A 13,642-nucleotide genomic window follows, 5' to 3' on the forward strand; every position below is an offset into this window, starting at 1 on the left:
TCAGTACCGTGGGACCCCACACCGGATAGTGCAGCGTTGGAAGAGCCGCTGGATTCAGAGACTCTTCTAATAACTATGTTTAGTAGGTACATTCAAAGTTACTTTATGAGAAACGCAATTAGGGTACTTGCTCGCAGGCACAGACCTGAGTAGCTATGTAAGCGTGATGTAAGCATTTTCAAAGGCATCTAGTTCTTCTTCTTCTTCTTCTTCTTCTCTCTGGGCTGGTTTCCGCACTTAAACGTTTCCACGCTTCGGCGGGGAGGGGCAACACACGCACAACGTCTGTTGTGCGTGTGTTGCCCCTCCCCGCCGAAGTCTTCACTCCAGCCATCCAAGCTCGCTCCAGAAGCCAAGTAGACCGCCCAGGTTGCCGAGGACTTCATGGAGTGAGGTTGGGGAACCCAAATGGCGTTCTCGTTGTTCTGCCACGACCATGCACTCCAGGAGCACGTGCGTCGGCATCAGCAAGCATCTAGTTATTAGTCTGTCTACGATCGTGGACTAAATTACGATTAAGGAATTTTAGTAGGTCCTACATAAAATCGGTACGGGAAAATTTCTCGAAGTCCTATTGGACAACTAGAAAACGGACGGGGCGCGGCGTTCCAGTTGTCCAATAGTAGTTCGAGAAATCCTCCCGTTCCGTCCGGGACGGAAAAAAACACGTTACGTATGTAGCGACCTTTTTTTTGGTTAAACGATATTCTGTTAGGTTCACAAAAGCTAGAATCTAGAGCCGTAAAGGCAATTGAATAAAAAATACCTCATGCTCATGTCATTTTGGTGACATCAAATCAAATGACATCTGTCATTTAAGCCAAGATGGCTGAGTCAAGTGTTGTTTTCTTCACGTGAATTAGAACGATTCCACAATAATTTCTACTAAACTAAAACACCTGCCACTTATATTAACATTGAAATACTATACCTAATAGCTAATCGTTCTTCTTTCCACCAGTGCTTTGTGTTGAACCGACGATGGATTCCCACAAGGAAAGTAAACGTAAAAAGGATAAACACAGTGATAGTGATGATTATAGATCAGAAAGAAGAACGAAAAAGCGTCGCTCGAGATCTCGAACTCCAAACCAGGCAAGAGATAACGACTCCAGACGTAAGAGGAAACATTCCAAGTCAAGATCTCCTGCACCCGTCAAGCAAGAGAGGCGTCGTAATGACGCGCAAAATGAGCCCGAGAAATCTGTAGCTCCGGCAAGAAAGCCAAAAGAAACAGACATGTTGAATACCAGAACGGGTGGCGCATACATCCCGCCAGCTCGACTTCGCATGATGCAAGCGCAGATAACAGACAAATCGTCACCAGCGTACCAGAGACTCGCATGGGAGGCCCTGAAAAAGTCGATCCACGGTCACATCAACAAGATCAACGTGGGAAACATTGGTATTATAATTAAACAGCTTTTAAAAGAGAACATAGTACGGGGAAGGGGTTTGCTGTGCAGGTCCGTGATCCAAGCTCAAGCTGCATCGCCTACGTTCACTAACGTTTATGCGGCCCTGGTAGCTGCAGTGAACTCTCGCTTTCCTAACATTGGAGAGTTACTACTAAAAAGATTAGTAATACAGTTCAAAAGAGGTTTTAAAAGGAATGATAAACCTATTTGTATATCATCTGCATCGTTCATAGCCCACTTAGTGAACCAGAGGGTTGCGCATGAAATTCTTGCTCTTGAATTGCTAACTTTACTTGTTGAGACACCGACAGATGATTCTGTGGAGGTTGCTATAGCATTTTTGAAGGAATGCGGTCAGAAGCTAACTGAGGTATCTTCAAAAGGAGTAAATGCAATTTTTGAGATGTTGAGGAACATTTTACATGAAGGGCAGTTGGATAAAAGGTAATACTTTATTTGTTATACTTAAATGCTTAAGTGTGATTGTCTCGTAGGCATCAGATTCAGGTAGTAATGCATGATTTTTTTAACTAAGCTAAAGTTTTTGTTGGTTCTCCTCTGTAGAATCTGCTTTCCAATCTACAGACTTGACATAGTTTTGTTTGATAAAGTGTTTTGATTTGTCACAAGGGTCCAGTACATGATCGAGGTGATGTTCCAAGTGTGGAAGGATGGCTTCAAGGACCACCCGGCCGTGCTTGAGGAGTTGGAGCTGGTGCAAGAGGAGGAACAGTTCACTCATCTGCTGATGTTGGACGATGCTACTGATGCACAGGATATACTGAGTAAGCATTTATTTCAGTTGTACTACATACATAATATACTTACTTCTATCTATTTATTGTTTTATTATTGCTTATCAGCTATATTTTTATTACTAAGTATCAAGACTAACATCACGTTCTCAATTTCAGACGTATTCAAATTCGACGAAAAGTATGAGGAAAATGAGGATAAATACAAAGCTTTGAGCAACGAGATCCTCGGGTCTGACGCTGAGTCTGGAGAAGAAGGATCAGATGAAGACGGCAGTGAAGAATCTGATGAAGACGAAGAAGATAAAGAGAAAGCAGTAACAATCATTGATAATACGGAAACCAACCTTGTTGCTCTACGTAGGACAATATACTTGACTATCAACTCTAGTTTGGATTTCGAGGAATGCGCTCATAAGCTAATGAAAATGCAACTAAAACCTGGTCAAGAAATTGAGCTTTGCCACATGTTCCTAGACTGTTGTGCGGAACAGAGAACCTATGAAAAGTTCTACGGATTACTAGCGCAACGCTTCTGCAACATAAATCGTATTTACATCAGTCCTTTTGAAGAGATCTTCAAAGATTCTTATTCTACTGCTCATAGATTAGATACAAATCGTCTCAGAAACGTGAGCAAGTTTTTTGCTCATCTGTTATTCACTGACTCGATTAGTTGGGAAGTGCTTGAATGTGTGAAGCTAAATGAGGAGGATACTACAAGTTCCAGTCGAATTTACATAAAGATTCTGTTTCAAGAGTTGGCAGAGTATATGGGATTGAAGAAACTTAATGATCGACTTCAGGACCCGTAAGTTTTGATCGGAGATGGTTCACGATCACTACCCACATTGTAAATACGAAAATGTGTTTGTTTATTGGTTTGTCCTTCAATCACGCCTTTGAAATTTCAAAATTTTGAAAGAACTTTTGATTTTTCATGATTATACAAGACGCTATTTTTATATCTTTTGTCAGAATAGGTTAAACAGATGGGCAGTGAAAAGATAACAGTCAGACAGAAAGACACTTTTGCATGAATATAAATAAATAATAAATAAACATCCTTTATTTATGGTAATTACAAATAGAACCCAGGAAAGGGAGAGGTTCTCCGGGGAACCAAGGAGCCGACCAATGTTTATGCTCCCTGGTTCCCTAAGACCCAGGTACCCACTTCATAAAACTAGCTCAATCTATTATAATGAATAGTATTATTTATAAGTGGGGTTTATTATATAAATACCAATTCAATTTGTGAACCATCTCTTAATAACTGGATTGAAAATCAATATAATTATTATAATTGCTAGTGAATTAAGTTGTAAATCTAATGTTGTTTCTCTTTCTTTTGCAGGACCCTACAGATGGCCTTCGCAGGCATATTCCCGCGGGACAATCCCAAGAACACAAGGTTCTCCATCAATTTCTTCACATCTATCGGTCTGGGAGGCTTGACTGATGAATTGAGAGAACATTTGAAACAAATGCCCAAGGTATGTCATAGTCTAGTACCACGGTTCCTAAACTGGGGGTAATTACCGCTGTGGGGGTAAAACTCGTATTCTGCGGGGGTAATAAACTACAAGGGTAAGTAAAGGGTAAGGGTGGGTAATGGGTAAGGTGGGTATACATGAAAGATTAGACCCATAAGCCAAATTTTTCAGTGAAATTAATAGTTTGAATATCTCATTGAAAGGGAAAATGACAAATATCTTCCCAGCCCATGATAAAGTTGCAAGTTCTGTATGTAAATTGGATCTTTGCCAGTAATGCATGAGTTGGTGAGATGTAGAGTTCAAGTTGGTGATATGTTGATGTTTACACATTTTTCGATTTTTTTAGTGTCTCTTAAAGTGTGTTGTTTAGTGTAGTGTGTCTTTATCTTTGGTGTCTTTGCAGTCAAGCACAAGCCTACATAGTTATTAAAACTTATGACGTTTTTAAACATAATCTATTTAGGTTAAGGCCCAAAAAGCTAATAATTTGATTATTTTTAGAATGTTCCAGCACCTATCACAGAGATCAAGCTGGACTCCAGCTCCTCCAGCTCCAGCAGCTCAGACAGCTCATCTAGTGACAGCAGTTCTAGTGGTAAGTTCCAGTTTTATAGCACTGCAGTGTAACTTCAAAATTGTGTTTCACATTAGACATGTTTAAATCTGTTATGGTCATCTTTCCTTTATAAGTATGAAAATAAAATTATGCAACATTGTTAATGATCCTATGTATCTGTTTTTCAGAATCAGATGAAGATAGCAGTAAAAAGAAAACAGAGAAGAAAGGGAAGAAAGATAAGAAAAAGAGTAATAAAAACCCAAAGACTCCAGAGATTGAAGATTCATCAAATCAAAATGACAAAGTTGAAAGATGGGGGCACGATGGATTCTACGATACATATGGCCCAGGTGCGAGAAGGGATGAATCTAGACCTAATAGAGAAAGAGATGGCAATACAACAGAAATGCAAAGTTCACGACATAATAACAATGAAAGGGACAGGTATAATGATGGCAATAGAAATAACAGAGAAAGAGATAGACGCGAAGATCGTAGGAAAGACCCACAAGAAAATAGAAGGGAAACAGAAAGGGATTTCCAAAATGATTTTAGACATCGACAAAATGATGACAGAAGAAAGAATAATGATGACTCGAGCAGAAGGCATGATGATAGAGATTCTAGGGATGAAAGAAGTGGATATGAGGAGTCTACTAGAAATCGTAACGATAATCATGATAGATATAATAGTAAAGATATAAGAAACAGGCAAGAAAAGGTAGATGATCATGATAATGATCAAAGAAGAGGCCGAGACCGCGATCATGAGCAATCGAACCGAAGAAATGATGATCGCGATTTAGCAAGAGAAAGACGTGGTCGTAATGATAAACCATATGAACGAGATGAAGCCGCAAGAAGTCGTGATGATCGAAACTACAATGATGATTACCGAAATAACCGCGGCGATCATGACCAATCAGAAAAGAATGATGATCGAAGTTCTAGGAATGAAAGAAATAATCGTGATGATCGAAACAATGGTGATAGATATAATGAAGAACTGGGCAAGAGATATTATGATATTACATCAGAAAGACATAATAAAGAATATGAACGTGATGAAAGTAGATACAGTAATCGAGAATTTAGAACCAATGATGAAAGATACAACAAAGATTCGAGAAATCAGATCAACGACGATGATGATCCGAGACAAAGTTCTAGGAAGGATGACAATAAAACTAATAGATATGACAATGATCGTGATAGACGCAATAATGTTAGAGATGGAAATAAAAATAGTTATGATGGCAACAGACAAACAGAGAAAAATAGAGGCAATAGAGATGTTGACGATAGTGAACTGGATAAGAGAAGACAAGAAAAAGATGGTAGAGATTCAAAAAGAGACGATGAAACACAAAAGATAGATCGACGTACACAAAAAAGTAAAAATCATGACAACAGTGACGATGAGCAAAATGAAAAACAAAAGAGTAAAAATTTAGTTAAAAGAGATAGGATTCAGAATGATAGAGAAAGTCGGGATGATGTCGAGCTTTCTAAAAAAGCAAACAAGGAAAATGAAAAACGTAAAGAAAAAAATGATGGCGAAAAAGATTCTAGACAGAAACGGCGTGATGATCAGGAAAAAGATAAATCAAAACGTAAGAAAAAAGATAAGTCGAAAAGTAAGAAAAAAGATAAACGTACTAAAAAGAAAGATAAAGAAAACTTAAAAGATGATTCGGACACTTCAGACAGTTCCAATTCCTCGGACAGCTCAGAAGATTCCAGAAACGCGAGTGGACGTTACTGGGACACGTTTGACATTGCAAGCAAAGAGACTAGTACTAAGTTACTTCTGGAGAGTACGACGCCTGAGAAAAGTGGCAAATACTACGAACAGAACCGGAACCGTTAAACCATTCAATTTTTTTTAGACTATTTAAGAAATATGTATACATTTGTGTATGTAATCGTTTTAAGTTGTAAAAATGTGTTAGATTTATTCTATGAATTTATTTTAATTAAAAGTTGTAAAGTCATGCTTGCCGTTTTTTTCCATTTCTCTCGGCCTGTAATTTTAGGTTTTACAAGGGTTTTACATACTTTTCAAAATGACACCAAAATCCAAAATCGATTGAAAACGTCAATCATTCACGTTTGCTTTGTCAAACGAAATAAATGTAAAAATCCAAAACATGAGCTCGGAATTGAAAAACGAGTCTAAACCCAGTGTAAACCCAGATATACTGTGTAACATAAAAGCAGCATCTATCCCCGTGATACAGGTGGTGTCAGGTAAAAATTCCTCCTGAGTCTGGACGACCGTCTGGGTCATAACCATCGATGTCATAACCTGTTAGGTGTATTTTAAGTTTGTTGTATGCTCGGTTCGTGCTCATAATAACTATAACAGATACGGATCTAGAAGCATGAGCGAAAATAGTGCGTATTCTTGATCGTAGTCAAGAGTAGCTTCTTCGAGCAGCTAGCTTTTTGGCGGTAGGTGCGACTTCGTAGTTTATACCTACCGCCAAAAAGATCAAAAATCGTCTACTGCGCAGGTGTAAGGTCAGAGTTCTTTCAGGGGCTCCATTAAAGGAACAACTCTCCGCACCATTCTACTTCCACTCGCTGAAAGAGAACGAAGCACCGCCTTTCAGAAAGCCGGGGAAAGAAGCCAAACCCCGTCTGTTAATTGGCACCTTGATCACCGAAGATGATGTGGTGGAAATGATCGCTGCTACGGATGTTCATAATGCTAATCTTGGATTTAGGAAGAAAATAGGTTGTACCTACATTAAATTGCACCGAAACTTACCTACTAAATAAGTATATAAATGCGAGAGTGTGTCTGTCTGTCTGTCTGATCATGGGATTTTGGCGGATAGCTTGCATCCCAAGGATGTAATTGGATATAACTAGGCTACTTTAATGTCCTTACAAATCTGAGTTCTTAAAAAAACGCAGTAGGTACGTTTTTTAGGGTTCCGTACCTCAAAAGGAAAAACGGAACCCTTGAAGGGTCACTTTGTTGTCTGTCTGTCCGTCGTGGCTGTCAAGAAAACCTATAGGGTCTGACTCGCACTTGGCCGGTTTTTTAAAGAATTCCGTACGTACCTACCTACTAAATTCAGGTGGATGAACACTTTGGAAATGGACATAGATTATGTACCTACTACTTATCCCTGAAAATACAAAAGTTTTATTAGAGTATTTCTTAGCCTAAATCCACTCAGATGACATCCACTCATACACATGGCGTGGAACTTAGAAGTCTTTTCGATAGAATTATGTCCAGCAGTGGTCGTCTACAGGTTTACAATGATGATGATAGGCTGCCAGGCGCAGGTACAGAATTTGTTTTTGTTTTTCAAATTCAAATCCTTTATCTTATTCCTTGTATTTCTTACAGCCGAAATCCTAGTCAGAAAGAACATAGTGGCGAGTTACCATCTGCCGGAAAAGCATTTCCTGATAGATTTTCTCTTGGAGACCATAGGCTACGCGGCCCAGCGGGACTTCAATAAATTCAAGCTGGCTTGCCTGCTGTCAATTTACTTGTCCACTCACTTGCACTACAAGTGGTACTACTGGATATCTCCAGTCGATGTCTGGCATTACTTCAAACAGCTCATGATTAAACATACAATTGAGGTAAAGTACCCTAGTAGCTTAGAGATTAGGACGGCCGCCTCCCAATCGGGGGGTCGGGGATTCGATCTGTGTAGAATAGAATAGAATAGATTTTTATTCAAATAAACTTTTACAAGTGCGTTTGAATCGTCAAATAATTTACCACTGGTTCGGAATGCCGTTCCTACCGAGAAGAACCAGCAAGAAACTCAGCGGTTGCTCTTTTCAATTGATCAATTTACAACAATATTCCATACTATACCAGCAATTGCAGGCCCGCGCATTGCTGGAGCGAGTCAAATCCATGCTTTTTTATCATTTACATAATCTTCGATTGTGTAATAAGCTTTTGACAGATACTTTTAATGGATTTTATAAACTTTTGTAAATTTTCAAAAACCCTTTTCAGGATTCACCAGATGGCCAGGAAGTGTTTGAGCCAGAAGAATGCTATGACATTATGTCACATTTCCACACTAATTACCTCTGCAACCTGCCTCTTGTGCACATTCTCTCATTTGAAGTGCATCGCCTGAAGCTGTTGTGGCCTTTTAAGAACAAAAAATAATATCTACAGTTAACGGCTGTTTCAGAACCGAAAGATATATTTTATGAAATAAATAAAGACAGATTCCTTAAACATAAAATGTCATAATGTCTCATTACTCTCACTAGATAAGGTTTAATTGGCAGTTGCTTCAATGGTTGCAAAACAGGTCCTTATTGTTATAAATGCGAAAGTGTGTTGTCTGCTTGCTTTTCAGTGTGTTTAACCAATTTTGACAAAAGTTATAGTATACTCACCAGTTTTGTTTCAGAAAATTAAAGAGTTCCCAGGGAATTTTAAAAAAACCGAAACTAACGCATATTAGACTACAGGCCCATGTTTAAAAATGGGTGGGTCATATGAACCACCAGGTGACGTATACAGGACGATATAAGAGCATAAAATAATAAGTTTCAGCACTATGCCGTCACTTGTAAGCTGTCCAACAGAGTGCTGGTGAGAATTGAAAAGTGCAGGTAGAGTGAGTACATTTTGGTCATATATTTTTGTACGGCATTTTTACCATCGATAGATCCATGAAAAATAATAAGAAAGCGCGCAGTGCCGTAAAAAAATGGTGCGCCACAAAGTCAGTAAATGTTTTGATTTTCTGACAATTTCCGGGGTAAATTTGGTCATTTAATTCTGTACGGCACTAGTTTCATACTGTTTTAATACAGCCTCTAATCCATTATTCCGCAACGCCGTACAAAAATCATGCGACAAGGGGAAAAAATTGAGGGTAGCAACCCCCTCTCTTTCCGTGGTCCGGGGGGTGATTTGAGAAAGTACGGCTTTGGTTCCAAAACATTATCTAGCACTCAAAAGTACTATTAAAAATAATGCCGTAAAAAAATTAGTGTTCATTTGAATGTGTATCAATAATTATCTTAATTTCATGGTATACTTAATTTTTAAAGCTGTAAAATCATTTGACTCTGTACGGCAACTTTTTTTTTAACATGATAGTGTAAAATACTATTGTTATATAGTATTGCCGTTCCAAAGAAACTGTTCTAAAAAAAATTATAGATAAATACAAAAACTGAAATTTTTCAAATTATTGCAAAAGTTTAAATATTCATAGATCAATAAAATATAGCAATTTTCTACGCTTTTCCCTTGTTTTAAATAGTATTAAGATAAATAAATTAGGAAAAAATTATGCCGTACATTTTAATGCAGACCATATCTTTTAGGCTGATGAAAATGACGCTACCATTTTAAGGGTAGTACTTTATGGCCATCTGATACTGTACGGCATTAACATATTTTTGAAGAGAACAATTGATAATATGATAAAATCACTATGCCGTCTAACTGAAGTGAACGGGTGTGTATATAATATCCACATCCCCTACAAACCTTTGGACCAACGAAAATGTACGGCATGTAAAAAAATATTATCTATGCATAAAACACTTTCAAAATAAATTAATTTTATGTTGTTTCAAATCACCCCCCGGACCACGGAAAGAGAGGGGGTTGCTACCCTCAATTTTTTCCCCTTGTCGCATGATTTTTGTACGGCGTTGCGGAATAATGGATTAGAGGCTGTATTGAAACAGTATGAAACTAGTGCCGTACAGAATTAAATGACCAAATTTACCCCGGAAATTGTCAGAAAATCAAAACATTTACTGACTTTGTGGCGCACCATTTTTTTACGGCACTGCGCGCTTTCTTATTATTTTTCATGGATCTATCGATGGTAAAAATGCCGTACAAAAATATATGACCAAAATGTACTCACTCTACCTGCACTTTTCAATTCTCACCAGCACTCTGTTGGACAGCTTACAAGTGACGGCATAGTGCTGAAACTTATTATTTTATGCTCTTATATCGTCCTGTATACGTCACCTGGTGGTTCATATGACCTACCCATTTTTAAACATGGGCCTGTAGTCTATATAATGTTGCAGGCACCATTTAGTTATTATATAACAAAAGATAGGTGTGTTTCAATCATTGATTGATTGTCATACCAGTGTGTTGTGTGTTTACTATTAAAATTAAAGTAGTCTTTATGTTACAAAATTTATTGTTGAATAGAAGATTGAGATAAACCACTTTTATGTTTCGATTTTTTCCTTTTCTTCACTCTACCCTCAATAACTTTATCTTTTTTCTCATCTTGTTTCTTTCCTGGTTTTTTCTTTTTCTTCTTACAAGACAAAGGGTTTGGATTTTTAAGCTTCTTCTTTTTAATAACTACTTTACTGACTTCCTCTTTTTCTTCAACTCCAAGTGTTTTTTTCATATTCTTTAATGATTCATTTTGGGTTTGGCTTATAAACATGAATGGATTTGCTTCTAATGTTTGACCAGCTTTGCTATAACTAGCTGGCGAAGGTTTTTCGAGGGTAGGCGACTTGTTATGTAAATAAAGTAGTGGCACGCCAGGTTTTAATCTCATTTTCTCTTGCAAATCTCTATCCTGCGTCGCCAGTATGTAGTGTTTGTCATTTTTCTTACCAACCATAGACAAGATACACTGGGAGCCAGAGACAGGTTCTTTATGGTCACACTCATGGATTCCAAATTGTTTCAATATAGTTAATGCTCCGTGGGTCTTTTTGGCAATTTTCTCTGTTTCTTTTATAATACATCTTGTTGTTAGTAGTTTTACATTTCCGTTCAGATACTTAGTGAGTTGCTCTCTAATTGCTATGTGTTCCTGTAAGAACATATGTTATTATAAATGCTGGGGCTGATATTTCAATTGTTAGCTAACCATCCAAATGAATTTGATGGATTTCTGATACAAAAACTTTCAAAATATCAAAATTCTTCAATTAAAGACAAATAATAAATAATGTTATTATTTGGTGGTTGAAAAATTATTTTAAATCAAATTTTATGATTCTAGTGCAGATTGGCAGACTTCACACAGCTTTGAGAACATTATGGAGAACTCTCAGAGGCATGCAGGTTTCTTCAAGATGTTTTCCTTCACTGTTAAAGCAAGTGATAATTAATTATATAAAATGCACAAAACTCTGAAAAGTTAGAGATGCATGCCCGGGATTAAACCCCGACCTCCGATTAGGAGACAGACGTCCTAACCATTATGCTATCACAGCTATAGGTAGTTATTGTTCTCAAAAAACTAGCTTTCAAGTTAACCTAAGAATTGGTGGCAATAAATATTTCAAGGAAACAAAGGCTTCTTAGGAACCTTAAAAACCTTTAAGGGAAAAAGCTACTTAAACTACATTTTGGCATAAGTAACAACAGCTACTTGAAAGTTATAAAAATACCTAGTTTTGATTACTGCTCGCTGGTTCTGGAAAGTTCTCCTGCCAGCGCATGCTCTGCTCTTTTAGCGTCAAGTGGGAATCAGCGCTGTCGGCCTCAGGGTCGGGTAACTCTTCAAGTGGCACCTGGATATCTTCGTCAGGCAACTTTTCGGCTTTCCACTCTTCATCTACTATGTCTATCAATCGACCATTACGCCGATATTTGCTATCCATTTTGCGCAAGTGATTTGAAAGTGGAACAATTTCTAGCAGAATGGACAGGAGCAGTAACCCAAACTAAGTAACTCTGTAAGAAAAAACTCACTTTAAATGCTGAAAAGCAGAAAGTCCCGTCGATCAATACTTGGTAAGGTTGGTGGAAACCAAAGTTGTTGTAGTAAAACTTCAGATATTTCTGGACTTTTTTGTATCTGGTTATTTTCATTTCTAATTAAGTACCTTGAAAGGTGAAATTCCTCTTGCATATAAACATATAAAACAAATTGTTTACTTTCGTATTTATTTTTAAAAAACACGTTTTATTTTTGACCTCCAGATTTTTTTAAAGATTTTTTACTCTTCACAGATATAAAATTAAAAAATAATCACGACGTCATGCATCATGTATCCGTCAACTTGACGCACAGCGAAGACATGTGTAAGTAATGCGATTGATGCATTACGCGTAATATTACCCGACCGCGTACTGTAGCATTACATATTACACGACAAAATCAAGCATTACACATCACACTAAAACATGACGCGGACAGCGTTTCGCGCTCGCTGCCTACTGACTGTTCGGTCATGTCATTCGGCAATCGGCATATCTCGGTGCGTGGTTTGAGAATCGTAAATTGTGCTAGTGAGAGAGAGTGAGAGAGAGATACTCGTGCTTCATATCGGTTGCGCGGCCAGCCCGATTTTATATACTGTAGTCTGTAACTGATGCAATAAGGTTTACGTTTATTTGGCTCCGCCAAGGTACTTAACTTAGCTCTTCAAAAATTCGTAGGATATGATTGTTTAACAATGAATTCTTTGTTTATATTTATTAGTAATTATTAGTATTTGACAAAGCGTGGGCGGTCAAGGACATTTTTCACTTATTACGATAGGGTTCAATGAATATTTTTAAAATGCCAAATTAAGTATAGTGTAAATAAAATTAGTGTTACTAAAATCTAAATGACTTACTTTATCGTGTAAATAATATTATATTGTGTTAGTATATTTTAATTTTTATGATAAGACAACTAAGCCAATGGACAAGACTGATATTTATACGTGTAAATAAATAAATTAATAGGTACCTATTTGCAAGTGCGTGTGTATAATTAATAGGTATGGCGACTAAAAGAAAAACTAGCCCCATTTGGAATCACTTTGAAGAAGTTGTTCCAAGCAAAAAGTGCGGTAGTGCGTACATCGAACGTAGTACGTATGGCGGCGGGGCATCCCATCACTCGATATCTCATGTAATGTAATAATACATCCGAACATATTTTCATTTCATTACATAGCGCACTATTTGATAGGTGCCAGGTGGCCGTCACTAGCGCGCCAGCTCGGGTGATGTTCGGAGTGATGGTAAAATGTAATATTACTTAGTACGAAATGTAATGCCATATGACATCACTTTTTAAAGTACTGTTTTGCGCATGTCTAGTCATCGCACATGCATCGCACACTTGTGACTTGACAGAAACCATAGACAAACAACGTTCCATATTTTGGTTAAAAATTAAATTACAAAATTAAAAGAAATCATGAGAGAACGTAAAATTATAATTGACTTTGCTTTCATAACTTACCAACATTCATTTAATTTTTATTTAGTTGACCATTTAAATGTAAAATTTAAAGGGTAATAAAGGTTTACTGAAGGGTTTAAGCCTTTTTATTAATATTTTACTTAGAGCAAATACACCTAAAATTTTAGTAATATCTAACTACCATTTTTCTAATTACTTTTGCATTTAAAATTAAGTTATTTTCATTTGCTTAGAAAAGCTTATTCATGATCAAGAAAGT

At 37.3% G+C, this 13,642-nt stretch overlaps 3 protein-coding genes across 5 annotated transcripts; 2 read left to right on the forward strand and 1 right to left on the reverse strand.

Annotated features, from left to right (window-relative positions):
• The first annotated feature begins 815 nt into the window (after positions 1-815).
• Positions 816-6,225, forward strand: LOC123864546 (pre-mRNA-splicing factor CWC22 homolog). 2 transcript variants are annotated; one of them, XM_045905097.1, is made up of 7 exons: positions 816-1,862; positions 2,049-2,203; positions 2,333-2,984; positions 3,531-3,669; positions 4,174-4,267; positions 4,417-5,448; positions 5,515-6,225. In XM_045905097.1, exons 1-7 carry the CDS (start codon positions 982-984, stop codon positions 6,099-6,101), a joined length of 3,540 nt encoding a protein of 1,179 aa, XP_045761053.1. In that variant the 5' UTR covers positions 816-981; the 3' UTR covers positions 6,102-6,225. The 2 variants fall into 2 exon arrangements, with proteins under 2 accessions (XP_045761053.1, XP_045761044.1); XM_045905088.1 differs by having other exon boundaries at positions 4,417-6,225.
• A 101-nt stretch (positions 6,226-6,326) lies between these two features.
• LOC123864918 lies at positions 6,327-8,493 on the forward strand. The gene is made up of 4 exons (XM_045905680.1): positions 6,327-6,481; positions 6,771-6,971; positions 7,599-7,840; positions 8,229-8,493. Exons 1-4 carry the CDS (start codon positions 6,382-6,384, stop codon positions 8,385-8,387), a joined length of 702 nt encoding a protein of 233 aa, XP_045761636.1. The 5' UTR covers positions 6,327-6,381; the 3' UTR covers positions 8,388-8,493.
• A 1,899-nt stretch (positions 8,494-10,392) lies between these two features.
• Positions 10,393-12,252, reverse strand: LOC123864898 (rRNA-processing protein UTP23 homolog). 2 transcript variants are annotated; one of them, XM_045905641.1, is made up of 3 exons: positions 12,068-12,252; positions 11,644-11,915; positions 10,393-10,964 (listed from the first exon to the last, which is right to left on the reverse strand). In XM_045905641.1, exons 2-3 carry the CDS (start codon positions 11,840-11,842, stop codon positions 10,408-10,410), a joined length of 756 nt encoding a protein of 251 aa, XP_045761597.1. In that variant the 5' UTR covers positions 11,843-11,915; positions 12,068-12,252; the 3' UTR covers positions 10,393-10,407. The 2 variants fall into 2 exon arrangements, with proteins under 2 accessions (XP_045761597.1, XP_045761587.1); XM_045905631.1 differs by lacking the exon at positions 11,644-11,915 and having other exon boundaries at positions 10,393-11,046; positions 11,934-12,245.
• Between the last annotated feature and the right edge of the window lie 1,390 nt (positions 12,253-13,642).

This window comes from Maniola jurtina, chromosome 1 (assembly GCF_905333055.1).
Source record: "Maniola jurtina chromosome 1, ilManJurt1.1, whole genome shotgun sequence".
NCBI classification, from domain to species: Eukaryota; Metazoa; Arthropoda; class Insecta; order Lepidoptera; family Nymphalidae; genus Maniola; species Maniola jurtina.